Source organism: Dermacentor silvarum, chromosome 4 (genome assembly GCF_013339745.2).
Source record: "Dermacentor silvarum isolate Dsil-2018 chromosome 4, BIME_Dsil_1.4, whole genome shotgun sequence".
NCBI lineage: Eukaryota > Metazoa > Arthropoda > Arachnida > Ixodida > Ixodidae > Dermacentor > Dermacentor silvarum.
Window position 1 is genome coordinate 270,975 of NC_051157.2, and position 27,881 is coordinate 298,855.

General features: G+C 52.5%; 1 protein-coding gene and 1 pseudogene across 1 annotated transcript; one reads left to right on the forward strand and one right to left on the reverse strand.

Annotated features, from left to right (window-relative positions):
- Window positions 1-257: 257 nt before the first annotated feature.
- LOC119448014 (uncharacterized) lies at window positions 258-2,530 on the forward strand (annotated as a pseudogene).
- Window positions 2,531-3,044: 514 nt separating this feature from the next.
- Window positions 3,045-5,930, reverse strand: LOC119448015 (uncharacterized). The gene is made up of 2 exons (XM_037711521.1): window positions 4,654-5,930; window positions 3,045-3,078 (listed from the first exon to the last, which is right to left on the reverse strand). The coding sequence occupies exons 1-2, from the start codon at window positions 5,928-5,930 to the stop codon at window positions 3,045-3,047; spliced, it is 1,311 nt and encodes a 436-aa protein (XP_037567449.1).
- Window positions 5,931-27,881: the final 21,951 nt, after the last annotated feature.

Here is a 27,881-nt window from a genome sequence, read left to right on the forward strand (position 1 = left end):
AACTCACCTGTCAGAGCTGGCACAACATTTGTGACCAGATGAACAAGACTCCTAACGCTCGTAACAAGTGGAACCTTCTCAGACAGCTAATGGACCCGGCCGGAGGCGATCTTCGAGCACGCCAACAGCTTGAGCGAATCTTCCATCAGTATCCTGGCACGCCAGATTAGCTCATACAAGAGCTCATTGACACCTACATTCGCCCTGAACCGGCAACCAGACCCCCCCTATCAGGGCTCGGCCCACCCTGGCCTAGACGCCCCAATCGCTTTAGCGGAGGTCCGTGCAGAACTCAATCGCCGCAAGACCAATGCGGCGGCCGGCCCCGACCGCATTTCTAACACAATGCTTAGGAATCTAGATGATGCCTTTATTCACGCCCTCACCGACTACCTTCAAGAGTGTTGGGCCAGCGGTACCATCCCGCAGGAATGTAAGTGCGCCAAGCTAGTCTTCATCCCCAAGCCGGGCAAACCACCCACCTTGGCCAACCTCCGTCCCATCTCTATTACGTCCTGTGTTGGGAAGTTAATGGAACACGTTATCCAGTACAGACTCCTTCACTACCTAGAAGACAACCACCTCCTACCAGACACGATGTTCGGTTTCCGTCCTCACTTAGCAGCCCCGAACATAATGCTTCTTCTCCATCACCAGATAGTCATGCGTCGCACACTAGACACGAAAGTGATCGTCGGCCTCCATGTTGCCAAGGCCTTCGACAATATCCTAAATGCAGCGATTCTTCAGCAACTCCAGACTCTCGGCGTCGGACATCGGACGTATGCATACGTCCGAGGCTTCCTGACCGACCGCAAGATGTATACAACTCAGCGTCGGCACGGGACATCCCTCCACAATCTCTCCTGGCAACTGCGTCACGCCGCAAGGCTCCGTGCTCTCGCCGCTGATTTTCAACGTTGCACTGATAGGCCTGCCCAAGCTTCTGGCTGACATTCCCCACCTACACCGCAGCCTTTATGTTGACAATCTTACTCTTTGGATCACACACGGCAGTGACGGCCACATCGAAGAAACTCTCCAGACCGCCATCGATCGGGTCGGAGACTATCTGGATGCAGTTGTCCTCAGCTGCTCGGCGACTAAGTCAGAGTATATAATCATCCCGTACCCAGGACGACGCCCACCAAAGATACTTCCTGAGATCAACCTCCAGGTGCAAGGAAACCCCATCCCATCACAGATCACATCAGGATTCTGGGCCTACACCTACAGGCAAACGGCAGCAACAATATATCGCTCCAACGCATCGACCAGTCGGTGGTACAGATCGGACGTCTTCTCAAGCGAGTCGCCAACAAGCACCGATGTATGCGAGAGTCCAACCTCCTGCGCCTCGTCCAAGCCTTCATCTGCCCCCGCATCACCTACTCCGCAACTTACTTACGTCTCATCCGCGCCGAAAGCGAACGGCTAGAGGGGTCACTTCGAAAAGCATACAAGACGGCCCTGAGTCTTCCCATGTCCACAGCTACTCACAAGCTTATGGCTCTCGGCATCTCCAACACCGTGAGCGAACTGATCGAAGCTACCCTCACCGCCCAATACGAGCGGTTGTCACTCACACACACTGGCCGTCCGGTAGTGCAGCAAGTTGGGATCTCACCAACGAGGGTGGCCCGCAGTTATATTGACCTTACACCGCAATATCGTCAAAATCTCCGCATCCCTCCCATTCCCAAACGGATGCATCCGGAACACCACGCCGAGAGACGGGCCGATCGTGCACGTCAATTCGAGAAACGCTTCAGCGGACGTCCGGATGTCACGTATACGGACGCCTCTTACCACACCTCGAAACCAGCGATGGTGGCGGCAGCCCTCGCCCCGCACCGTAGCTGGTACACAGCCTGCAGCATTCGCAACGCAGAAACAGTCACCGCAGCAGAGGAGGTTGCTATTGCGCTTGCGCTAACTGATCCTATTACCAAAGTCGTCATAAGTGATTCTCAACAGGCGATCCGCAACTACGATGCCGGCCGTATCTCTCGCCCGGCATCACACATTCTACTTTCTACTCCCCCCTTCTCCACATCCCGCTTACTCCTGTAGTCTCCAGCCCACGAGTCGCTCAGCGGAAACGTCCAGGTGCATACACTTGCTCGAGATCTTAGCTGCCGAGCCGAGTGTAGGATCCACCGCCCCGATTCCCCTGACACCACTATCTCGCACGATTCTCTACTCACCAATTACACGGACATCCTCCAGTACTACCGTCTGGAGGATGATCCAACAAGGCGCGAGGCCGTCCAATGGCGCAAACTACAAACAGGCAGCTTCCCACACCCCCTCTTATACAGTAAAATCTTTCCGCAACAAATAACGCCTAGGTGCAAAGACTGCTCAGCTCCGGTCACTCTCATACACGTGGCGTGGACTTGTACGCATTACAACTAAGACAACGCAAACACCCCAGAGTCGTACCTCCGAGCCAGCAGACCAACGCCGGCTCATCCAGCGTGCTGTGGAGGCCGCGGAATAACAAGGGATCTCCGCCGACCTCGTCTAAGCCAGCGCAACCGGTCCTTGGACCGGTCCCCTCTTTTTGGGCGAAATAAAGAATTCACCACCACCATTCGAGCTGCGCATTACGCCGCTCCTCCAAAGCGCTGGTGGGCTCGTCATGGTGACGCTAATTGCTTTAACGCCCCTCTGCGTACCTCAGGCGTTTCCTTGCAGCGTTTCTCGGAACCGGCTCGGACGCTGTCTCCTTTCGCAGCGTCGGTAGCAGCATTTCGTCGTCTTCTTTTTTACAGCGAAGCTCTATATATGGCTGCCTCTGCAAATTTTCTGTGTCCGTGCGTGTTCACCGTCGCGTCGACAAAGAAAAATTTGCGTCTCCAGAGCTAGCGTAATGTTGAGTATCCACGTAACATAATTATGTTTTTTTCGTGTGTTCAAATTACAATCCGATGCTATCATGTCTGCAGGTTGTAAGTCGTAATTTACAAATTTTGACGCACTTTACTTTGAGAAATTGAATTCGTTCAATAACGCACTTGAGTCAGGCGGAGGAGGATCTACTAGAATGAGGATATATGCTGCCCTCCGGCAAACCTGCGTGCGCGCGTGACGAACGTGTGCACACGATGTATCTGTCCTTGATGAGCGGGCACTCTGTCCGTTGCATCGGTCGCGCAGAGTGTGCTGCGACCGTAATGGATATCGGGGCAAGACTGTTAAAAAATTACAGTGACGTTCAATTCGCGAACGCGGGTTACTCGCAAGCGTATGGACGCCGCGAACGTGAACCGCGGCATCGAAGCACCAACGGAAAGGGCGCGAACCAGTTCGTGGGACGCGGCAGTGTATGTGCCCGATGTTACAACAACGAAGAGACAAAGGCGCGCGACAACGAGCACCGTGCCGCTTTCCAGCCGCATCTGGTGACACCGTCTCGCAACACTTGACGCAAAATTTTTGAGAGGGTGTGCAGTCTTCCATCGATAGGTGGTGACCTCTTTCACATCACCGTATTCGTTCAACACCCGTCGAACGCCACCCATGGCAGCTTGGTGGTAAGACAAGTCTTATCCTCAGTGACCATTAGTGCCCCGACTTCTAGCAGCTTTCTTTTTGTTTCGCCACTCCACAGACGCCATATTATAGCCCCGTTTACATGAATGCGACAGTGTCGCATCGCATCGCATTTCTAGCGCATCGCATTCATGTAAACAGCGGTAATGCGCTAGGAAGGCGCATCGCATTAATGCGCCAGGCGAAGGTAGATTTACGGGCGCTAGTCGACTCTCGCGGAGCATGTAAACGCAGGATCGTCGAGAGCGGGGGCGCCTGGTGGTGGTGGTGAAAAACATTTATTTGCTGTATTTACAAGTGAGAGATAGGGACGGCCTTAAGGGCCGACCCTTTACAAACTCTAGGAGGAGTCCCTAGTCCGGGACCCCTGTGGCTTCCGCAGCGGCGCGTGCCCTGGCCACGAGGGCTCTCTGGCCCTCCAAGGTCGAGCAGCCGAGCAGGGCAGCCTCCCAGCTCTCTCGGGTAGGGGGGGAAGGGGAGGGGATTGGCGGGACCGCCGGGTTTGAGGTACATGCCCACACCATGTGGAAAGGATCCGCGAACGGATGATCACAGTGCGGGCATTCCCCGGAGAAGGCCGGATTGAAATGCTTAAGTATCGCAGGGCACAATATTGTGTTGGTGTATAGACGTAAGAGCCAGCGCTCCTCCGTCTTAGTCAGGTCCGGTGCCGGTGGCGGAAATCGGAGCCTATTCGTTTTGTACATATCCGTGATGTCTCGAAAGGAAGTTACCGGATTAGGTTCTGGAACGTCAGGCGATAGAGGGCGAGGCGGGTCCCGGGAGTTAAGCGCTCGGGCTGAGGCATCGGCAGCCTCGTTACCACCTAGCCCTGCGTGGGCCGGAGTCCAGATGACGACACGTGGATTTGGGCGGTCTAAATATTCACAGCGCTTGAGGATACGAGCGGCGCGAATAGTGATGCAACCTTTAGTAAGATTTTGACACGCACTCCGCGAATCGGTGATGATAATCCGAGATGCGGGGTCCGCTGCGGCGAGGGCTATGGCGACTTCCTCCGCGTGAGTAATGTCCGGCGCTCGAAAGGTGAGCCCTTGAATGGGTACGTTTTGATGGACTACGGCTGCCGTGTACCACCCGCCGTGGTTAGGGCCGGACGCGTCCGTGTAGAAGACTCCAGGGCGGGACCCATAGCGTCCCTGCAAGGCGGTAACCCGCGCAGTTCGCCTGCCTTCGTAAGTCCCCCTAGCCATGTTGTAGGGCAGAGGCTGGATGGTCAAAGCACCACGCCAGTCCTCAGGGATTGTGGTTCGCTCTTCTATCTGATAGGTGTAAGAGATATGGAGACGGTGTAAGAGGTTTCTCCCAGCGTGTGACTTAGTAAGTCGCAGGTACTGGTTGTTGAGATGGGCCTCTTTGAGCTCCCCATACGTGTTGGTCATGCCCAAGTCTGCAAGACGCTGGTTAGACGTCGAGATCGGGAGGTCTAGGGCGCGTTTGTAAATTTTGCGGAGAATACATTCTAGCATGTTCTCATCGCACTTGCGCAAACGCAGGCAGGGTGTCGAATAGAGGATTCGACTGGTCACGAAAGCGTTGGCGAGGCGCAGAGCATCTTGACTCTTAAGACCCCCCCGCTTGTTCGAGACCCGGCGGACCATGCGGCCCACCTGATCCCCGACCGTACGTAACTTGCGCAGGGTTGTATCGACTTTTCGACTCTTGTGTATGAAGAGCCCCAGGATGCGGATTTCGTCGCGTTCCGGGATAGGCCCGGTATGCAGTGAGAGTACAATTTGAGTTGTGTCTTTTGGTTTGGGGCGAAGATGCACGTACTCTGATTTAGTAGGCGAGCATTCGAGACCGCAACGTCGGGCGTATTCATCCACGACCGATGCTGCTTGTTGCAGGCAGGCCTCAATAATACCAAGGGAACCCTGGGTTGCCCACAGCGTGATGTCGTCGGCGTACAGAGCGTGCTGCACTCCTGGGACATCCTTTAGCAATGGGGGGAGGTGAGCCATGGCGAGATTGAACAGGATAGGAGAGAGGACTGCTCCTTGTGGTGTTCCTCGTGTACCAAGAGGGTACGGGCCATGCTCCTTGTCTTGAATGCGGAGGTACGCCTGCCGTTCCATCAGGAACTGACGGACGTACCTGAAAGCATTATGGCCACAGTCCGTTTGGGACAGGTGGGAGAGAATGATGTCGTGAGTGACGTTATCGAAGGCTCCCTTGAGATCTAAGGCGAGGACTACCTTGTCGTCACTGGGATGTTCGATCGGTTCTATAACGTCACAATGGAGTTGCAGGAGGATGTCCTGAGCAGAGCGATGTGGACGAAAGCCGTACATAGTGTCGGCAAAGGTGTGGCGGGCCTCGAGGTAATCGGAGAGCCTATCTCTAACCATTGTTTCCATAAGCTTCCCCACACACGAGGTTAAGGAAATGGGTCGGAGATTTTCGATGTTTATAAGCTTGCCCGGTTTGGGAATGAAAGTGACTAAGGCCGTTTTCCAATCAATCGGTAGTGGCTCGCGCCCCTCCCAGATTTGATTGAAGTAGTCGAGGAGGTGAAGGTATGCCGGGTCTGGGAGGTTGGCTAGAAGCTTAACAGTCACTCGATCCCGACCCGGCGCCGTTCCTCGCTTCATTTTGGACAGGGCCGCCTTCAGATCGTGGAGTTGAAAACAACGATCCAAGTATGCGTTCTCCGAGCCTGCATAGGAGTACGCCAGTCCGAGGGGGTCCTGTTGGCTGCAGAGATATCTATCTCTAAGAGCCCGTGCTAGTTTGTCCGCGTCACCCGCATAGGCGTGAAACGAGCGTTGAAGATGTTTTTGCGTTTCTGTGCGCGTTTGGCTAGGGTCGATGAGGGCCCTGAAGAGACGCCACGTGTTGCGGTTTGACATCTGCTTGGCAGCAGTGTTACAGCGTTCTAGCCAATTAGAGTCGGCGAGCTGGGCCGCGTACTCGTCCGCTTCCTGGGTGAGGGCTGCGATGCGGATTTTGAGCTGACGATTATGCTTTTGTCGGCGCCATCGGCGGACTAGGCTATGGCGAGCCTCCCAGAGATGCCGGAGATGGTTATCCACCGCCGGCGTGGCCTCTGAGAGCTGAACCGTCTGCTCGGTTTGATGAAGTGACGTCACGAGGTTTTGAGACCAAGTGGCGTAGCCCTGGTGAGCTATGGAAGTCGTATTCGTGTAATCCGAACGGAATTTGGTCCAGTCCGGAAGTTTCGCTTGGTGGTGGGGACAGGTAAGGGGGTGCGTTCGGATTGTGATGAGAAGAATGCAGTGGTCACTGCCGAGGGTTTCCTCGGTATTGAGTCACTCTGCATGTCTGATGTTCTTGGTGAGTGTGAGATCGGGACATGTGTCTCGAGTCACGGAGTTACCAATGCGGGTCGGGTGTGCAGGGTCCGTTTGGATGGTGAGGCCCATGGTGGAAATAAGTTCCGCCAGTTTCCTACCACGTCGTTCCTCCTTACGGTAACCCGAGTGGGGACTAGGAGCATTAAAATCGCCTACTATGACGAGCGGCTCCCTGCCTGCCACTGTTAGGGCTTTGCTAAAAACGTCGGCGTAAGTAACGTTAGGCTGTTTAGGTGAACTGTAGATGTTGAGGATGTGTATGGACGGGTCCTGCTTCCTAAGCGGGAGGAGAGTCACCATAACACACGAGTAAAGCGGATCGCAGTCGAGATCCACCGAATTGGCGGTGTAATTTCGATGCACGCATAGTGCGGTTTGCGCATCCCTTTGGTACACTGTATAATTTGTGAGGGCGACGTGCTCACCCGGCTCCTGAAGAGCCACTACCGCGGGCAGATGTGAATAGCTTTCCAAGTGGAGCCGGAGAGCAGCCCGCTTAGTGCGTGCTTTAAATCCCCGGCAGTTCCATTGTAGGATTGTAAATGGATCCGAATTTGCGCGGCCGCGGCGCGATCTAGAGCCTTTGCCCGCCATCGTGGGAGCTAGAAATTTGGGGGGCCTCCAGGAGAGCAGAGAGGTCCACAGGGGCTCCGCTGCTCGATCCGGTGCTTACATCCGAGGTTGCGATCGAAACTTTGGACTGTCTGTCAACCGCGGCCACCTGGGGGGGTGGTCGGGGTGCTTGTGACTTAGATATCCGTTTAAGTTTGGGGCGGCTGGTGCTGAAAGAGTGTTTGGGCAACTGGGCAACTATCATGCCCGGGATGCGGTCGACAACGGTTTGGAGGGCGGCGGCCAATCGGTCCTCAATCGTGGTCACTATGGATGCCACATGGGCCTCTAAGCTTCTAACACGCGCCTCAATCGGGGCGAGGAGTGCTGTGGTGTCCCTGTGTTCAGAGGGAGCACTATCCATCGCCTCAGGCGCCTGCCCGGACGGTGTCGGGTTAGCTGAGGGCAAGCGGTTCGCGAGCGCCTCCACCGCCTGCGTTAACGAGGCAACCTGGGCCTGTAACTGACGGATTGCAATTTGTTCCCGGGTGGGAGTGGAAGGGGTTGGCGGCTTGGGGTTAGGGATCATGGATGGTGGGGGCGGAGAGGCTGCCCCGCCCGAGCTACTCACCTGGGGTCCTTGCCGGACGCGGGTGGCCCACGAGAGATCCCCTTTGGCAGTAGGTTTGGGTTGAGGTGACGGCGGGTGCGGTTTGGGTGAGGCGGGCGAAACCTGCCTCGTAGTGGACTTCCTGGTTGGCGGTCCATCCGGAGTTTGGCCTCGTAGGGAAGGCTCGACAGCCCCCGCGTCAGGGTGCGGGGGTGGGGTAGGGTTGGTGACAGGGGGCTGAGCCCTCTGCGGCGAAGCCCGAGGGCCCGTCTTCGGTTTCCGTGGGCGTCGACGTTTTCGCTTCTTGGGGCCGGCTTGACCCTCCGGTGGAGGAGTGGGTGATTTGGGTGGCGGCGTCCTGTAGCGCTCCTTACAGCACCGGTCCGCGGTGACGTGGGGTCCGGCACATAGAGCGCACCTGGGCGTACACTTGTGAGGGGCGCGGGCGCCATCCGTGAGCGGCACCGCTTTTCCGCAGATGCCGCAGAGGTCTGGTTTGGGGCCGGGGCAGCTGTCGGGCCGATGCCCAACGGAACCGCACCGACCGCAGGCTGGTACAGTTTTCTAGTACGGCTGCACCGGGATCAGCAGGGCGTCGTAAGAGACGTACCTGGGCTTCACCTTGCCGGAAAAGGTGAGACGCACCTTATTGGAGGTGCCCAATCGCCGGACGTGTAAGATTTCGCCTTCAGGCCAGTAGAGGCTTTCACGAAGAGTGGCTTCGGTGTCGGAGCTGCGCACCGTCACTACTCCATAACAGGAGTCCTGAGTGTCCGCACGCAGGTACCCGAAGAGGGGCACTGGTCCGACGGGTGAGGGAACCGCAAATTCACCGATAAGTTTGTCCGCTATTTGCGGGTTCGAAGTGTAAGTCAAAATGACATTTTGTTCCCGCACCATCACAACTGTGACCAGCCGAGTCGCGGTCGCTCCAAGGTGGGCGATGAGCGCGCGACCAGCCCCGTTCTCAGGGAAAACGGTGGCGAGGGATAACTGTGTCCGGGGTTTGAGTACAACGACGAAGTCTGTTGCTTTCGGATTCGGTAGGGGTTGAGGTTGCCACAAAGGCCGCTTCTTCCCCTGCTGCGGGCCCGCGGAGCGCGGCGCAGGCGGCGCGAGAGTTGGGGAGCAGGTACGAGCTTCGGCGTCAGCAGCTGCGTCCGGGGACGCCGCGAAGCCGCCGTTACTGCGTTGCTCGCTTGCTCTCGGCGAGCGACCGCGGCCGCGAGCGCGGCGCTCTTGAAGGGTTGGGGCAGCTCCGGTCCGCTGTCCGAGGACGGGACGGTGGTCCACATCATGCTGTGAGGGTCATATCCAACTTGAGTGTCCGCCACGATTGCGGTCGCGGTGCGGGGCCGGCCGCCCGTTTTGCCGGGAGGTGCCATGGCCGTTAAGCCTAGCAGCGTCGCCTCCGGCGTAGAGATGTAGATCGCCCGTAAAAGACGTAGAAGTGGGCCACTTGCCGGAATAAGGTATCCAGATGAACCGGATCACATTCCGGTGACGGTGGTGAGATTTCCGTGGGGGTCCGAAGCGGTAGTCCGGGGTTCCGATCGAAAATCGACGGAGCCGGTGTGCTGCACGACCGATCTGATGATGATGATGATGTTGATTTATTGGCATCCCCTTTGAAACGAGGTGGCGACAAATAGTCACCTAGCCTGCTTGATTTAATCAGGTATACTACACATGTTCTTTATCTCGCATTTTTGTATACCTTTTTTGTATACCTGGTCGCGCGCTCGCAGCGTCCTCTCGGGGCGCCTAAGAAGACCTTCGATGACAACCGTGACGCTACTGAGAGGGGAGAACGGAGGCGGGGGCGTCTAACAATACCTTTGATGACAACCGCGAAGACGCTACCGAGAAGCAAACGAGAGCCGAGGGGGGCCTCTGACGACACCGTCGTGTCGCTACACGTAAACGGCGTCGCATCGCCTTTCCCAAATGCGCTTGGAAATGCGATGCGCCTCTGTCGCATTCATGTAAACGGGGCTGGGCTATACATGCGACATCTGACAAGCAGCACTCAAGTATCGAATGATGCCCATTGTCTTCAAAGGGATCCGAAGTGCTCGATTCGGTACGGTCGGCCGGAGATGTCACAGCGGAAAACAACCGCGCTTTTCATTGATTCACCAATAGGCAGCGTTGGCAGAACGACATGATAGTTCTTCGATACAAGATACAACGGGTTCAAGACACAAGATACGACGCGGCCGATCTTGAAAGCGATCGTCTGACGCCAAGGACGGACGGACTGTCGAACAGTTTTCTCGTTGGGTAACCATAATGTCCGACGCCGTAAAAAATAAAATCACGTAAACAGATGCTCGGATTGACGTCACATCTCTCAGGTCATAGCCTCCTATATTTTTTAAGATTCCTATAGGAGGCTATGCTCAGGTAGATTCCTGTAAACAAAGCAAATTATTTGCTTTGAAAATAAAATTTGGTACATTTTGGTCTGGGTGGGAATCGAACCCAGGTCTCCGGGGTGCGAGACGAGCACGCTCCCCTGGAGCCACGGCTTCTCCACAGTTATGGCTGACTAAGGGTGTTGCCCACTCACTCTTCCGGCCATGGGCTGTGACGTCAGTCAGTCTTGACCGTCGTGTTTCACCGCACAGACGTGCCTACGCCTGCTCACGTCGTTGGAACAGCTGCATTACTAAGCTTCAGGAACCCTTTCAAGTTCTGCTGGTGCTGTTCTTGGCGAGTGAAGAAGACCGTGTGTGTGTGTGTGTGTGTGTGTGTGTGTGTGTGTGTGTGTGTGTGTGTGTGTGTGTGTGTGTGTGTGTGTGTGTGTGTGTGTGTGTGTGTGTGTGTGTGTGTGTGTGTGTGTGTGTGTGTGTGCGTGGTGCGTGCGTGCGTGCGTGCGTGCGTGCGTGCGTGCGTGCGTGCGTGCGTGCGTGCGTGCGTGCGTGCGTGCGTGCGTGCGTGCGTGCGTGCGTGCGTGCGTGCGTGCGTGCGTGCGTGCGTGCGTGCGTGTGTGTGTGTGTGTGTGTGTGTGTGTGTGTGTGTGTGTGTGTGTGTGTGTGTGTGTGTGTGTGTGTGTGTGTGTGTGTGTGTGTGTGTGTGTGTGTGTGTGCGTGTGCGTGTGCGTGTGCGTGTGCGTGTGTGTGTGTGTGTGTGAGAGAGAGATACGCTTTGTACTATTCACGTACTCGTAGTGTACGGCTGCAAACTCGCACGATGGAGCGATGCTGCGTGCCCAACTGTCGCGGCAACTATGACAACGGACCGAAGGTTCGCGTGTTCTCCTTTCCAAAGCACGACCAAAGGGCGAAATGGGAGCGTGCCGTTCTTACCGTTCATCATCTCATACCGTTCACCATCTCATACATGTCGTGTTCCTGCCCCAAAACAGTGATCTTGTGTGCACTTCTGAGTTAGCGTAAGCCTTGGCATTAGAAAATTTCTAGCTGAGCGTTGCTGACGCTCACCAGCGCGATGATGTCGCATTCCGAGACAGTGATGGGAACTGCATGGATTTCGCGTTTTGGACGAACGCGTCTGCCGTGACGCGGTCAGCGTGGCTGCAAAAGGACGGTGTAAAAAAGTAGACGCACCTTCACGCTCCACTCAATCGAATTCATAAGATGTGCGAGAGATGCGTTCTACGTTACACCGCTCGCACCTAGAACTCGTCGAAATAAAGCAATAAACGCACGTAGCAGTACATTATCAAAATGGGCGTTTTCCCTTCCGTGTCGCTAATATTTCGCTAAGCGCGCATAGCCAGCATAGCACTGCGAGCTTCTTGTAACAACTCTGATTACTTGATTGAGAAAAGGGAAGGTGTGCTGGTGTGTGTAGTCGTGCATCTGTTTTGTACATAGTATTTCTTACCGCTGGTCCAACCACTTGTTCGCGGTACTATGCACCATTCTCGCCGGTACGCTCGCCTAATTTGTTTTCTTGAAATAAGTTGTAGGGCAAGACAGACGAATTTAGATGCCTGTAGACACATCAATGCCTTCCTTTTTTCATGCCGTAGTAGATAAGGGGCGTGCGGAGCAAAAAGCCAGTGATAAAGCGCTTTCTTAAATGGTTTTTAGGTGTGTGAGCTCCATTTCAAGCCGCAGTACCTTAGAACGACAACAACATACACCGATCCAAGAACCGGCAAGACAATAGAAGCTCCCATGGGGGCTACTCGGCTTACTCCGGACGCAGTCCCGACAATATTTCCCAATGTCCCTAGTTATTTGAGCGACTACGCACCAGTACGAAAGGGGCCAGACCAAAAGAGAAAACGCCTAGAAGCATCCCACCTAGAAGAAGCCATTCGACAGTCGATAGCACTGCATGAGGAAGAAGAGAGCCGCAATAAGCTGACGTTGTACGAGGACCTCGTATCGCGCCCGCAGGATCTCGGCCTCTCCACCTACTGGACTACAGTAAAAGCAGAGAATGCTGTACGGTTCGTGCACATAAGTGGCGAAGATCCACCAGACGTCGAAAGATCTGTCATTGTTAATAGGAACATGGAAATTACGGCCATCTGGAGGAAAGTAAAAGTGCCTGCCAAGGACCTCCTAATCCCAGCTACGCTGAACGATCTGCGCTGCCTTCACACCATACTTGACCGCAGTTTCAAGGCTCCAGACGTTTGCGACAAGGAGGAAAAAGTGAAGGCAACCTTCAGCTTGCTTTTCTCTCTGCTCGACGACATCAAGTCGGATGATCTTTTGAGCCAAGAGAAAACAGAAGCACTTCATAAAGGAGCAGCTTGACCTACTGCACAGAAAGGACCACTCATTGCGATACTCTGCAGAGCTTTTAATATTCTCCAGTATTCTACACACTATTTCCCCACACGCCTACCGATTCATTGGCGGTGCTGGCAAGATAGCACTGCCACATCGATCTACGCTCATGCGAATTTGCTCGCAATATAACGTGAACCCTGTAAATGAGCAGAACGACGAGGGGTTTTTGCGTTATGTGAAGAAGCGCTCAAGCCTTCTCAAACCACATGAAAAAATTGTCACTATAATGATGGACGAGATTCATATTCAGCCGCACTTTGAATACAAATGCCGTTCAGTGACCGGGCAGCTTCTAATTCCTCCGAAGCGGCCAAAACTGCGCATGTTTTTATGATTCAGTCGTTGCTGTCAGCGCACAAGGATGTTGCTCACATTCTGCCAGTAGTCAACATTGAAGTTGAAGTAGTCAAGTGCCAGTAGTCAACATTGAAGTTTTGCATGCCCACATTGTACTTGAACAGCTTAGCAAAAAAGAGAATGCAACGCGTTTTCATGCAACGCCAAATCAGAGAGGGCTCCTTGTGGCTGTCACAAGACACTTTTGTCAAACTGAAGATTTCGATGTTTGTTTCAATGGCCATCACTCAGACATTGTGTTGAATAATATACTTTTGGCAGCAGCGAACACTCTCCTAAATAACTATGTGTCTATGAAGACAGTTGTTCTAAAGAGCACAAAAGCACAGGCACAACAGAGAAAAGTGCAGAAATTAAGAAAATGAGTATTAACAGGTTCTGCGCATCTTCTGGAACAGTGTGTCTTGTGTGTGTGTGTGTGTCACATGTAAGAGATCGCCAGCGGTATAGGAAAAAGAGGACTAAGTTCGCGGAGCGTTCCGAACGGCGCGAGCGCGCGAGGCGCGTGAACCGAGCTGTGATCGTGGAAGAAACAGCACGGTTCGAGGATTATCGATGTGGCTCTTGAGCTGGAAGGTCGCCTCGTCAGCTATGCTCTGACGACGGGAGAGCGGAGGACCCGGCCACGAAGTCGTGAGACTGGCAAGGTCCAGATGTAGCTGTAGTCCTCGGAGACGTCCGGACGAAGCTCCTGGGACCGGCCACTGCTGATCACGGCGGTTCCGGTCTTCTTCTCGAGAATCCCTCCCCGTTTACTTCGTCCTCTTTTTCATATACCACTGGCGACCTCTTACATGTGACAGTGTGTGTGTAAATAAAGAACAAAGAATGAATAAAATTTATTTTATTTGTTTCATCAATTCATTGGGCCATCAAACTTTTCTCTTATAGATCGGTCGCACGTTTTCTAGCGTACAATATTATTTTTAAGTGGAATAATACATGGCTTACAGACAAATCGTCAAGAACTCCAAAGCGTAATGCATTCGAATAATACATGGCTTACAGACAAATCGTCAAGAACTCCAAAGCGTAATGCATTCTTTAAACCAACGCCAACCGTGACGCTAAAGGCGAAAAGAAGCTGTCGCACATATAGAAAAGTTGCCTTGAACGCTTCATCTTCTCACGGGAGACGCTGGTGGCAATGCCTTCACAGCCTGCCGTGCTCTCGCTCGATCGGTCAAGACGCGTGACGTCACAGCGGCAGTGAGTGGGCCTGGACTTTTTTTTTTCTAGGTGGCATTGACCTAGCGCGTGCCTTATTGCAGACGTCCCGTGGTCACAGAGACGCACTCGTGCCACTGCTCACGCGTTCGTCATCTTTTTCCACAGCTACCTTTAAGCGAACTTATTACGCGAATGACAGACAGACTCTCGGACAGTTTTCTCGTTGAGTAACCATAGAAATGATTTAAAAATCATGCAGACTACGCAGCCCCAAGCAAGTGACGGCATAGTTCATAAAACAATGCGCCCTACCAGTAGATGCGGCGATTTCTGTCGTGCGCTCCAATGCACAGTTGCCACAATTCTCCATAAAGTATCTTAATCGTGACAAAAAGTCACAGGGCTGCGCGGCAAACGCAGCACAGTCACAGCGTAAGCTGGTGGAGCGGCTCAAGAGTAGCTCCAATTTCGGCACCACGCACAACAGGGTCTTTGCGGCAGTCTCTTCGCTTCGTTTTGACGAGAATGATCTGAACTATCCGCCTGGCGTCGACAGCGAGCTGCGGCTTTTAATGTTCTCTGCACAGCAGTTTGATGAGTCCGATGATGCCTGCTTGTAGCCACGCACGTATCTCTACGATTCGCTTCGTCAGCAGCGGTGCGTAGCTTGCGAGGAGACGCCATGACGTGTACGGAAGAGGTATTCAGAATACGTGGTGCACATCTCACATCGCTTGACCCGTGGCACGGTGCGTTGTTGTTGATGATGATGATGACGATTGTTTATTGGAATCTTCAAACTGGGCTGGTGACAGTCACCTAGCCTGCTTGAGTTAACCAGGTCCAGTTACACGCAGCATGCAACTGCTACATGTAACTTACATGTCAGGAACGCTGCGTTTGCAGGCACCTTAACTAGATGGCGCCACCATACTGGCGGAGACTCGGCCACGGTACCAGCAACGTTTATATATAAACAAGCTCCTGTTTGTAGATGTAGCGCGCATGTGTTGCACGTGAAGAAGTTGCTTAAGCGCGAGTAAGCACACATCTACAAATAGAAACTTGTTTATATAAAAAAAATTACACCACTTTCCCGTAGGGGTACCCTGAGTAGTATGCGAAGCAGCCATGGAGTCGACTCAAGGTAGTTTTATCAGCTGTATAAACTTGGACATGCAGCAGCACCAGCAACGCGCAGAACTGTTGTCGACGCCGTCGGCGTTTTGCCCGCGTTTGCACCGAACGCGCGCGGCGTCCGTGACTGTTGCCGCATGCGGCGGCTCGGAGGTTTGTTACCAGCTCAGAATTGGACACTCGTTGAGCAGTGTCGGAAGTCTTTGCCACCTTCTCGCCTCGCAACGTTTCTACATAAACAAGTTTCTGTTGGTAGATGTGTGGATCTGCAAAATTTTTCTTTCCAGCTATATAACGGTTTTCGTAGGCCGATACCGGAAATTGCGCATGAAGTTTAAAATCGCATGTCGGCCTTAATGCGATTAGCACTAAAGCAATGAGCGACGCACCATGCTGCACGCAGCCTGTTTCTTACGGCACACGCGACCTAGCGGCGCCGCTCTACGCGGGGCGCGTGTTCCGCCAAGCATCGGAGTCGCATTATTTAAAGTTACGCCCATGCATAGTCGCCGCGAGGGAAGCGAGCGCCGTTTGTGCGTTGACGCCGCGGTGCTCGCGGCGTCCATGCGCGGAACCCGCGTTGACGAAACTTTTTTGCCATTGTAAAGCAGCACATACCCAGTGGACTAGCGCCAAAGAGGGCATTCAAAAGCAGAACTGAACGAGTGTCGGTTGATTACACTGTGCCCACTACCGCATCCCCTGTGGCCCACGTTGTTCTTTCAAGAGAGGTATGCAGTGTCACCTGACCGGTCCGACGGTTGGTTTCGAACCCTCAGCACGGCAACCCAACGATTCGATCATGGACTACCCATTGGCCCAGGAAGGCGGGTAAACGGATAGATAGATCCCGGAAAGTGCGCGAAACAATCTAAGAATGCTGATCGCATTAGGCCGACCCAAGCTAGACTCTTGTAAAGTTTACTAGGCGGAATCGAACCCGGGGCACACGGGTTCTTCAAACAAAGAAGAACAACGCTTTAGTGCAATTTGCCAGTAATGCCTTCGAGGACGCACAGATTAATACTCAGTGTTCGTAAGCAACGGCACGCCATACATATTGGAGTCCACGCCCTGGCTTCGCGGGCGCACCGCTAGATGGGGTAAAGCGCGAAAGTACAGCGCGGCTCAAGTACACAGGTCCATATGAGCAACGGCGCGCCACCGGTGCATTCTCCGCACCGGCTCGGAAGCCGCACAAAGGCGCCACCACATCGCGCAGCACGAGGAAAGCGCGAGCGAGGAGGAGCCCAGCTGCAGTGCACGCATCGTACGTGACGCGTTCCGGGTAGATCGCATACTTGGAACGTAGATGAGTTCTGCCCATCCTATCTATACGCATCCCAGCACAATATTCAGTGATCGCTGTTCTTGCTAAGCGATATTTGGTCGCGCGTCGGCGCCTCTTAAGCTGACCTCAGGAATACTCACCAGCAAGTGGTAGAAGGGGCTGATGTCTCCTTCGGCGTCGACAAAGCAGGCGGCACGCGGGTAGAAGGCGCGCAGCGAAAGCGGTATGCGGACGACGCCCGCTGGAGCTAGCTCGTAGCGGCGGACGCCCGCACTCGTCCAGCGGAAGGCGGCCACCAGCAGCAGTACGGGCAGCAGCCAGCCGATCAAGGAGAGCCGCCAGCGACGACACAGAAACAGGCAGCGTTGCGCCAGCAGCACGCCGATGGTCGCCCACGCGCTCGCCTTCTCGCCACGGATGCTCGCCACGTCGGCCAGTTCGGCGGCTGCAGTGCAGTCGGCCACCGATGAAGCGGCTTATAGATAGTTATCGCGCAAGCTTCCGGTAGCAAAATGAAACAAAAAGAAGGTGATGCAACCTCCAGTTGAAGTCGGTGAAAGATAAAAGCCACGCGTTCACATGAATGCGATGGGAGCGTATCGTGTGAACTTGCAAGCGCATCGCATCTCATGTAAACGAGGTAATTCCCTGGGAAAGCGTATCGCATCAAATGCGCCAAGCAGGGCTAGTTTGAAACGGAGAACACACATTTCAGCGGCTCAAATAAACAGAGGGCATCTTCGGTTTCCCGCGTCTGGCTACCCGCGGGCTGCCAGCCAGTTAGAGCGCAGCTCTTTTAGGCCCTGCGGAGAGCGTAGGCGTTCCCGCCGTAATCAAGCGGCGAACGAGCACCGCGAAAGATGTGTAAGTGGTTCGTGTGGAAAGGGAAAGGTTGACGCTATCTTCTGCAGCCCCTGAGGGAGCACGGCTCAGCGCCAACAGGCAGGGGAAAGTGGGAGAAAAAGGGGATAGACCGCGAAAGACGAGATCGAATGCTGCGCGCAATTGGCGATGCAAACAGCGGCGAGAGGGAAGCGGCGCGAGGCGGAAAGCGGAGTGCCGGCGGCGACCAGACATGAATGCCAGCGCGGAAAGGCGCTGGCGTGGACTTCGGACCCATTGCGCATGCGCTACTTCGCCTGCGGCGCCGCCGCCGCTAGGGAATGCGCAGACGCGTTCCCGTGCTGACGCCTTCTGTCTGAAGAATGAGCGAAGCAACCGGTGGAAGTGCTTCGTCTGCTGCTGCTGCTAAACGAGCTGCCCGAGCAAAGGCTCAACGCCGCCGCCGAGTGCACCCTGTCGTTTAGAATCAAATTCTTTGCCACATTATATCGCGAATTCGAAAACTGGAGGACACTTAAGCTTCGCCTTTAATTAAGAGTAGAACGCGATAGCGTTATCGGGACCCGTTCGCATCGCATCCTTCTCATACGGCTTGTAGGCTTCATTCACTGCAACACTGAACGTGGGAAAGCCAGCTTACAAAGGCCAAGCTTACGCCGATCCTCTTAAAGTCGGCTTCACTTTTAAACAGAAATGCATTGCTGGAAAGACGTTTTTCCAGGGGCAATTTAAGTGGTCTTGTATTGAAATGTGAAGGCCCTAGCACCTTTTTTTATTGTTTTATTAATTGTTTGCTATTGTCCCGACGTGCGCACGTGTCCAAAACAAACAATTTGACCTTCCTTAGAGTTAACTGTACAGGCTCCCTTCAGGAAGCCTATACAGTAAGGAGGAATAAATCAACTTTAATGAAGACAAGGGGACGGGGGGGCGGGGGGGGGGGGGGAGCCGAAATCAGGCAGATGGGGTAGCGTGGCGTCCAGCTGGCCGCGACATTCGCCACCCAGTCCGCCAGCACGGCTTGGGTTTGAGGGTTAGTAGATTTTAGTACGGAGTCCCACGCCTCCTGTGAGGGAGCTTGCCGCAGGAGATTTCTTGGAGGAGGATTATTCCTGCAACCCCATAGAATATGATGCTGATCGGCTGGATCTGTGTCGCAATATTTACATGTTGAATTACAGTCGCTTTTGGATAGATAAGATAGAATTTTGGGCGACATAACAGTACCTCTTTGCGCCCTGCGGAGAACCGTGGCTTGCATTCTACTAAGGGAAGAATCCGGTGGTGGATATATCCGCCGGTCCTCCCTGTACGCTGTGACAATTTCATTGTAGCTGTGACTGGGTGTCGTTCCACCTGGTAGCGGTCCCGGACATGCCTCCACCGCCCGGTTAATTAATTCTCGGGCAGCACGGTGGGCCATTTCGTTCCCGCCATTCCCAGAGTGGGCCAGCATCCAGATAAGCGTAACCTTGCCAGCCGGTTCGCTCAGTATTTCGGAGACTCGTGGGCCTACCGACCCTTGCATGTAACTTCTAATAGCTGACATGGAGTCTGATATTATGAAGCTGTATCCCGATGCTGCTATACCAAGCGCAATCGCGGCTTCCTCGGCTTCGTGAATGGAGCCTGCGCTTATTTTACGTGGGTTCACTGTCTGGCCTTTGTTGTTGACTGCTGCAATTGTGAACGTTGGAGCGCTCTCCTGTGCAACGTCCACGTATATAGCTGGCTTGCTGCTAAGGCAGCGGCTGAGTGGCTCGGCCCGAGCCTTCCTTCTGCCTACATTGTATTCTCCCATGTTTTTGGGAAGGAGGGGGGGGGGGGGGGGGGGGATAGGAATTTTATTTCTAATGCTGTTGGGAATACGACTTCTATCCGTTATGCCGGCAACGTGGCGGAGATTCATGGCTTCTAGAATTTTGTCTCCTTAAGCAGAACATGAGAGGCGCCACAGTTGAGCAGTCTTACGTGCTTCAATTATTTCTTCTATAGCGTTATGCACTCCGAGGTCTAGGAGACGCAGGCTACTGGTGCCTTTAGGGATTCCCAATGCCGTTTTGTAGACGGTCCTGATCATTGTATTGAGTGTTTTCAAGTCAGATTTTCGGAGGTAGAATTATTGGCACGTGTAGGCCAGCCTTCCAGTGAAGAAAGCTTGGACTAGTCTGCATGCCTCATTTTCTTTCACTCCCTGGTTCCGATTTGTCACCCTTCTGAGCATATTACCATAGTCCCTCAATACTTTTTCTGGTCACGAAACTCCGCCGTCACTCTATGGGAGAGCTTGATACGTCGCATGAAGGCGCCGCGCTACGGCGCCACCGCAGCTGAGAGGCCACCTTTCTCCGGAGAGACTTCGGATGCGGCCGGCGTGGTACGTAGGCGTGTGCTCAAAGTTTGGACGCGTACTTTATATTTGTATGTGTGTGTGTGCGTGCGTGCGCGTGCATGCGTGTGTATGTGTGTGTGCATGTGCGTGCACGTGTGTGTGTGTGTGTGTGTGCGTGTGTATACGGGCGTGCGTGCATGCGTCTGTGTGTGTGTGTGTGTGTGTGTGTGTGTGTGTGTGTGTGTGTGTGTGTGTGTGTGTGTGTGTGTGTGTGTGTGTGTGTGTGTGTGTGTGTGTGTGTGTGTGTGTGTGTGTGTGTGTGTGTGTGTGTATACGGGCGTGCGTGCATGCGTCTGTGTGTGTGTGCGTGTGTATACGGGCGTGCGTGCATGCGTCTGTGTGTGTGTGTGTGTGTGTGTGCGCGCGCGCGCGTGTATTGCGTGTATATCTCTGTGTGCGTGCGTGTGTTTGTGCGTGTGTGCGCGTGTCTGTGCGCGTGCGTGCGTGTGTAGGTGTGTGTGTGTGTGCGTGTGTATACCTGCGTGCGTGCGTGTGCATGTGTGCGTGCGTATCTGTGCGTGCGCGTGCGTGCATGCGTCTCTCTCTCTCTGTGTGTGTTTGTGTGTGTGTGCGCGCGTGCGTGCGTGCGTGCTCGTGCGCGTACGCGTGTCTGTGCGTGCGCGTGCATGCGTTTGTGTGCGTGCGCGCTTGTGTGTGTGTGTGTTCGCGTACGTGATTCTAGATTTTTGCTTCAAATAAAGCTCGCGATTCAAATACTATTATGCGTCGCAGTTCGCCAAGGTACTGAGTGCAACGGGCCGTCAATCCTCGTCACTCTGCTCGTGCGAGTTAGAGATTAATAAGCGCAGTGCTGAGTCAGTCGGGCGTATTAATCCGTTTGTGTTATTATAGGGTATATTAACAACGAAAATCGGGTTTGAAAACTTTGTCGCACATTTGGAATAATACGCACGAAAACTAGCAAAGCTTGTCAAAATGACAATCAAGCAAACGTTTCATTCACGGCTACGATCTGCCGATGTACCTGTTCCAAGCTAATTCTGACGCCCCAGAACATTTTATGGTACGTGCGATTAGAACCTGTCACCATCGCCTGAACGGCTCGAGTGCAATCGGGATTAGTTAACAGCACACGACCTTGAAGTCAGGTTGTCGTTTACTGGCCACGCCACGCCGTCAATGTCTTATTCTTTGTACAGCGCATAAAAGTCGCTTAAAAGTTTTTAATCGAAGCCAGTTGGCCCAACTAACTACATATTTCTCAGTAAGAATAATTCTATGCGCGTCGTCTGCTGACACACGGAGCCGCCAGCTGACTGTGAGATTGTTTACTTTTTGCACGTGCCTTGATTTCGGTTAGAAAACACTCTCAGATGTTCAAGTTTGGATACTGTAGCTCATACGACAAAATAGAATGTAAATAAAATCAAAAGGAAGCTGGACTTCCGGCCGCAACGTGACCATAGAAGAAAAAATACCGCCGCCGGCTAGGTGGGCTTTCATTTACTATGGTGCCCGTAGCGGCAGCCGCTGGCTCTATATTAAACTGAGGCGGGAGTTTCGAGACCAGAAAAGGCTATTAAGGAACTATGATATTACTGAGCTGTTGGACTGTAGTTCGTAGCTTCCTTAAGGTCACTGAATTCTGGGCCTTTCTTGGATGTACAAACAGAGTACTCGGATGGTTGGTACGATTGGTACCTGCACGCCGTCGATTAGAATTTTATACTTGTCTATGGCGTTAGGGAGCTTCCTGCACATTAAGAAGAGTTCCGACTTTGGCGGAGAGCACTCGAGCCTGTTCTTACGAGCATGTCGTTGGACTTCATCTGCAACCCTCTACAGCGCTTCCACCACCTCACCTGAAGATCCAGTACACGTCCATATGGTCACGTCATCCGCATAGATGGCGTGTGTTATTTGCGGGATTGGCGATAATTTTCTTGCAAGTGCATACATTCCAACGTTAAATAGAAAGGGAGAAAGGACAACCCCTTGAAGGGTGCCGCAAGTCCCTAGGAAGATCTTGTCGCTGCAGGTAATGTCAGAATGAAGTGATGCTGTTCGGTCGCGCAGGAAAGCCTTGATATAGGTGTCGGTTCTGTCGCCAACCCCTATTTCCGAGAGACCCTCGAGAATAATAGCTCGATGCGCCACATTATCAAAGGCTTTCTTAATGTCGAGTCCTAGAATTGTTCTGGTTACTCTAGGGATCCCTGGATCTAAAATATCTCTCTGCAGTTGCCATAAAATATCTTGGGTTGAGACGTTGGGGCGGAATCCGACCATGGTTGGGGGAAAGAGCTGCCTTGTCTCCGTGAACTCGACAAGTAGACTCAAGACCACATGTTCCATCGCTTTTCCCAGGCATGATGTGATTGAAATAGGGCGAAAGTTTTCTAATTTAAGAGGTTTGCCAGGCTGCGTATTTCTATTTGCGCCCACGCACAGTGCTCGACCGCTGGCGCCACGCTGCGCCGCTCGCGCCTACCGCGTTTCTAGGTGCTTTCTTTCGCCGAGGGCGCTCGAGCGCAATCATATGGTTCGCGTGAATGGATCTTTGGAAGTGTGGCTGTATGGCTGAGTGGTTACGGCGCTCGCTTCGGGATCATGCGTACGCTGGTTCCCGCCCTGGCTAGAATTTTTTTTCTTAAGATCACGCTTTTCCTTTTTTTTCCTCTCTGCTTGCCAGCGCGGTCGGTTGAACCCCGGTGCCACGGCGGAAGCCGTGGTGCCGGGCGCCGACGCGAAGTGGCGGTCGTTGGGGTGTTGCGGATCGCAGCGTAGCAACACCTTAAATAAAAAAATACTGCTCCAGTCAGGTAGACTGCTCCCTCCCTGATAGTGAGATTGTATTTGGATCATCAAAACAATGATGCGTTTATTTAGGAATACCACCGATACACTAACAGCAGGCTAGTCACCACCAGCCCAGCGTTTTCTCCGTCAACGCCTCCTCCGTTCCAACGGCGGCGGCTAGAAACATGGTACGCGCGAGCGGCGCAGCGTGGCGCCAGCTGTCGAGCACTGTGCGTGGGCGCAAATAGAAATACGCTGCCGGGCTTGGGTATAAATATTACTTTTGCGTCTTTCCATTCAGGAGGAATCGAACCATCGTGCCAATAATCATTAAACACTTTGGTGGTGGCGTCAATAGAAACTCCATCCAAATTCCGGAGCATTTATTGGTTACTCTATCCTTGCCTGCCGCCGTTGTGGAGCGTAGGCTGGCCAGGGCCGCACAAACCTCTGCTGCAGTAAAATCTTGATCCAGAGTGGCATTGGGAGCACCTTTATACGGTTCATAAGAGTCACTATCGACTTTGGTGTTTAGGTATGTGGATCAGAGAAGGTCCTGGAAAGGAGTGTAAGATCTTAAGCATTTTCTCTTGAGAGGCGCCTTTCGATTGGTCTGTATCAAGTAGGTGTTTTAGTAATGTCCATGGGTTTTTGTTACCCAGCTGTCCATTAATCCTAACACAGATTTGATACCACTGCGATGAACTAAAGAGTGCAGAGTAGTCCTGAATCTCTTTCTCGAGTCCCACCAGGCGAAGTTTAAGCTGACGGTTATGCTTGTTCTTAAACCAATCTGCATGTAGCGTTTGCTGTTGTTCCCAGAGGTTAATTAACTTGGAGTCCGGTTTAGGGCCGTTTTCCTCGAAAGGAATCTCCGTTGTATGTTTATCGGCATCCCCTATCAGTTCCCTGACCCATGAACCTAGATCCGTGATGCTAGACGGGGCTTTTCTATTACGTTCGAATCTAAAGAGATACCACTTTGTGTGTTTCGTGACGAATTTCCTCTTTTTTGGATACCCTTTGGCCGGGATGTCAATGGTAAGCATGCAGTGGTCACTGCCGAGGTTTAGCTCTGTATTAGACCATCCAGCACCATCCGCATTTTTGACAAAGCAGAGATCTGGGGTGGTATTCCGGGAGATGCTATTGGCGATTTGAGTGGGTTGTTCCGAATCGGTGATGAGTGAAAACTCGTATCTGTTGGCGGTATTCATAATCGCGAGGCCCTTTCTGGAGTTACGATCATATCCCCACGCCATATGCGCAGCGTTTAGATCTCCCAGCTCCCAGGACGACTATTTCCGACTTTCCTGCCTCCCTACAAATCATCCTCAGGAGGGTGCCGAAGGGAATAGATTTGTCTTTTGGTGGACTATATATATTCAGGATAAGCGCAGGGAGTTGTTTCTTGCTCCTAGGGAGCTGCCGTACGCACGTATAGTGAATGCTCCGAAGGTCCAAATCCACCTGCTTAGCCGCTATGTTACGCTGAATTGCAACGGCCGTGCGGAGTTTCCTTTGCTCTGATGATAGCTCATTATAGGTGGCATATCCTGTCATTTTAACCAGAGTCTCCGTCTCTTGGAGGGCGATCACGTCAATTTTGGGGTCGAAATTAGCGAGGGCGACCTGCAGGGCTGCTCTCTTGCAAGAGAAAGACCTACAGTTGCACTGTATAATTGATTCCGACACCGTTGCCCTTGGCGTATGGCTCCGCTCTAGTCGGAAACGAGGTAACCATTCTGAGGCCTTTCATGTTATTGCTTTGGGCCGGGGAATGGGGCGTGAGTGCAATGACGGCAGCGGATGGCTGGACCTCCTTGCTTGAGTTGCCTGTTCGTGTTGCGGATGATTGTTTAGCTATCAAGTTCATGCGAGTTTCAAAGCCTTTTAAATGCGAAGCATTTCTTGCCGGCGGCTCTGTCCGTCGCTCCCGCGTCCCACACCCCCACAGCGCATTCGCGTCCCCTCCCCCTCTCTCTCCTCTCCTACGCTCCCCCCTTTCTCTCCTCTAGGAATCCGGAGCGGCGCGCACGACAGTTGGTGCGACAGCTGCATACTCCGCTGGGGGCGCCACGGTAGTTTCACGGTATGAAAATGACGGAGCGCGCGCGCCTCATTCTCTCTACTGTGCAAGGAAAGCAAGGAAAGCACCAACGAATTGTAGAGTAAGATTTTAATCTTTACAGGCAGTATATTTCTTAGTATAACAATTATACCAACTGCTGAAGAAACTTTAAAACAGGTACTCTTCATGTTTGTTCCAAGTTAAATCTCTTGAGAAGAAAACACGCAGGATTTTATCATCAACAACTTCTATTTTATCATTACCCATGCTTATATTATGTAATCTGGGGATAGTTTTGCCTTTAGGTGCATATACGACAACGTTTGTTTTACTAAAGTTTAGTTTGAGAGTATTGGTATCAGCCCAATTTTTTATTTTTGCAAACACACAGTTGGTTTTGCATTCAATATCAGCCGTCGACGTACCCGTAATAAAAACACACGTGTCATCGGCATAAGAAATAAATTGGGCGTCCTCGTAGCAAAATACAATGTCATTTACATAAATTGTGAAAAGGAGTGGCCCCAAAATGCTGCCTTGAAGTACTCCAGCAAGTATTGACTGTAAGGATGATCTGTTATTGTTTACACCGATATATTGAGTTCTTTGGTCAAGGTACGATTTCGAAGATCGTGTGCTACTCCACGTATTCCACATTGTTTAAGCTTAGCAAGGAGAATAGAATGACTTATCGCGTCGAAAGCCTTCGAGAAATCTATATAAATACCTAAAACATACAGTCCGGTACTGAAGGCCCGTACAATAATTTGTTTCTGAGCCAAAAGTGTTTTTTCAGTAGACCTGTGTTTCCTGAAACCGTGTTGGAAGTCATGCAGCAATTTGTGGCCAGTAAGATACGAGGAAATCCTAATATAGATAATTTTTTCATTACCTGTAGATAATACAGGCAAAATCGAGATTGGACGGTAGTTGCTAATAACTTTCCTATTGCCACCTTTAAACACTGGTATAGATGGTATAGATCGAGCTTCTTGCATGGCCTTAGGGAACACACCACTGCATAAAATGAGATTGTAAATATACGCGTTATCACTGGGCAAATTAAATCGAGTACGTGCTTTACTGGCGTAACTTAAATTCCCGTAGTATCTGTTGATTTACCATTTTTAAGACAGTTCGTACAGGAAAAAAAAAAAAAAAAAAAACCTCTGCGCAGTCTGTAGGTTGTAAAAACAGCGAATTCACGGTGCTGCAGTTTGATGGACTTGTATAAGAAGTAGTACGAATAGAAATAGTATTAACATTGCTCGCACGTCCTTGTTCAATGAAGAAGCGTTTACCATTTCAATACCTGAAAGATCGCTCAGGAACGCACCCCTTGCGAAGCGGTGCCATGCGGGCTTCCTTTTGCGTGTCCCGTGCCGTGAACATCGCGCCGCGCTCTCGATCATGCGTCCGCGCAAGTTGTACATGCTCATTCCCAAAAACTACGGTGCCTCTTCGGTTCATCTTTCTCTGGTGGTATGCCTTTTCACATCTCTCGAGTATATGCGGTTGTTGTTTCTACAAGTGAGCTCCAAGACAGATAAATCGCTGGCATATATTTTTTCCCGTAACGCAGGAGCAGCAAAATTGCCAAGCACATTAGTACTGCAAACTATGAACGCTGTACTAAATGTTTGGCCTTTCTGGTAGCGTGCACGCAAGCATTCAAAAACAGAGTACGTACGCAGTTGCGGTTCCGTCGACGTGGGGCTCTTGACGAGGCGCAGGCTGGCCAGGGTCAGCCTGCACAAAGCGCGACTCCGGCTATCAACTCCACAGACGCTGAGAAGAAAGGGGATTGATGAACTGAATACTGCAAGCTTCATTCACTGACAGTACGAGATCGCTAGTCTATACCTTAAGTAGTGCGGTTAAACCGCTGCTAGATTGTTGAGTCAGAGCAATATAAACGGCACACAAAGAAAAGACACACGCGTCTGTGGTGCCCATGTCTTTTATGTGTGCCGTTTATATTTATCTGGTAAAATGATCCAAGAAATGTGCAGATCCCACGCACTGCGGCCATCAATGTTATGCGAAGCGTTTAACAGGATATCCAGCATTGTTCGGGTTCCGCAAACCATTACCAAATGAACCCACGTGTTTGTGTAGTTGTGTGTGACGACAGCTGCACGACAACGTCCACGACGATCGTGCCGTCCGGCGTATGACATGACGATGTTCTCCATGGGTAGAGCGTAAGCGAGAGAAGCATGGATTGCAACGTCAACTACGCGATAGACGGGGTTTGGTGAACCTTCAACAGCGTCTGCTTGGAGCTCGAACCGGGTTCACCGTCGGAGAGGGTCCGGCAGGGAAGACGAGGCGACGTAAAGGCAAACAAGTTTAATACACCGTTGGGGTCACGTGAGCGGTGTGCTCCAAAGAAAACATACGAGAAACGTTCAGCGTGCATGCTCCTGCACGCGAGGGCAAAGCAAAAGTGTTCGTCCACGTGGCGGCTTGCTGGCTTTCTTATACCGTCCACCATTCTCCTTCTCCGGTGCCCCACTGCAGAGGGCAACCAGACGAAGTAGTGGGGTTGGCTGCCGCAGTGGGGATGAACTCGGGGTTGGTGCGTCACAAGCGGGGATGAGCGGGTCGCAAGGAGGCACGGCAGGTTTTTGCACATTCCATGCATACTGCCCTAGCACGCACGCGACGGACACGTTAGCGTCATTGTTCGACACGCCGTTTGTCATCCATTTGACATTAGTTCAGTTCATGCCCGCGCAAAGTGAATCGTAACAGTACCTATCGCTGTCATGTGGTGTATCTTAAAATGACAATGGCATTTCTACTCCGGCGAACAAATGTTGAAACTTCATTAACTTTGGCGATCGTCAAGTCTGTACAAGCTCGCACAGCTTCTACGTAGCTTAAACTGCTACGAGGCAAGTACTAGGCAAGGTCGGCTGGTCTCGGAGATAGCGGCGTCTAAAATGGCACCTGAAAGCGTGAGGTGTCACAAGGTAAGAAGACGACAAATAGGCACGCACGAGAGTTTCAAAAACCTGGCTG

Coding starts and splice junctions, on each gene's coding strand:
- LOC119448015 (XM_037711521.1), bottom strand. CDS start 5,930: ATGGTTAGAGATAGGCTCTCCGATTACCTCGAGGCCCGCCACACCTTT. Junction 3,079..4,653: donor GGCCCTAACCACGGCGGGTG/GTACACGGCAGC, acceptor GCGCGCACGCAG/GTTTGCCGGAGGGCAGCATA.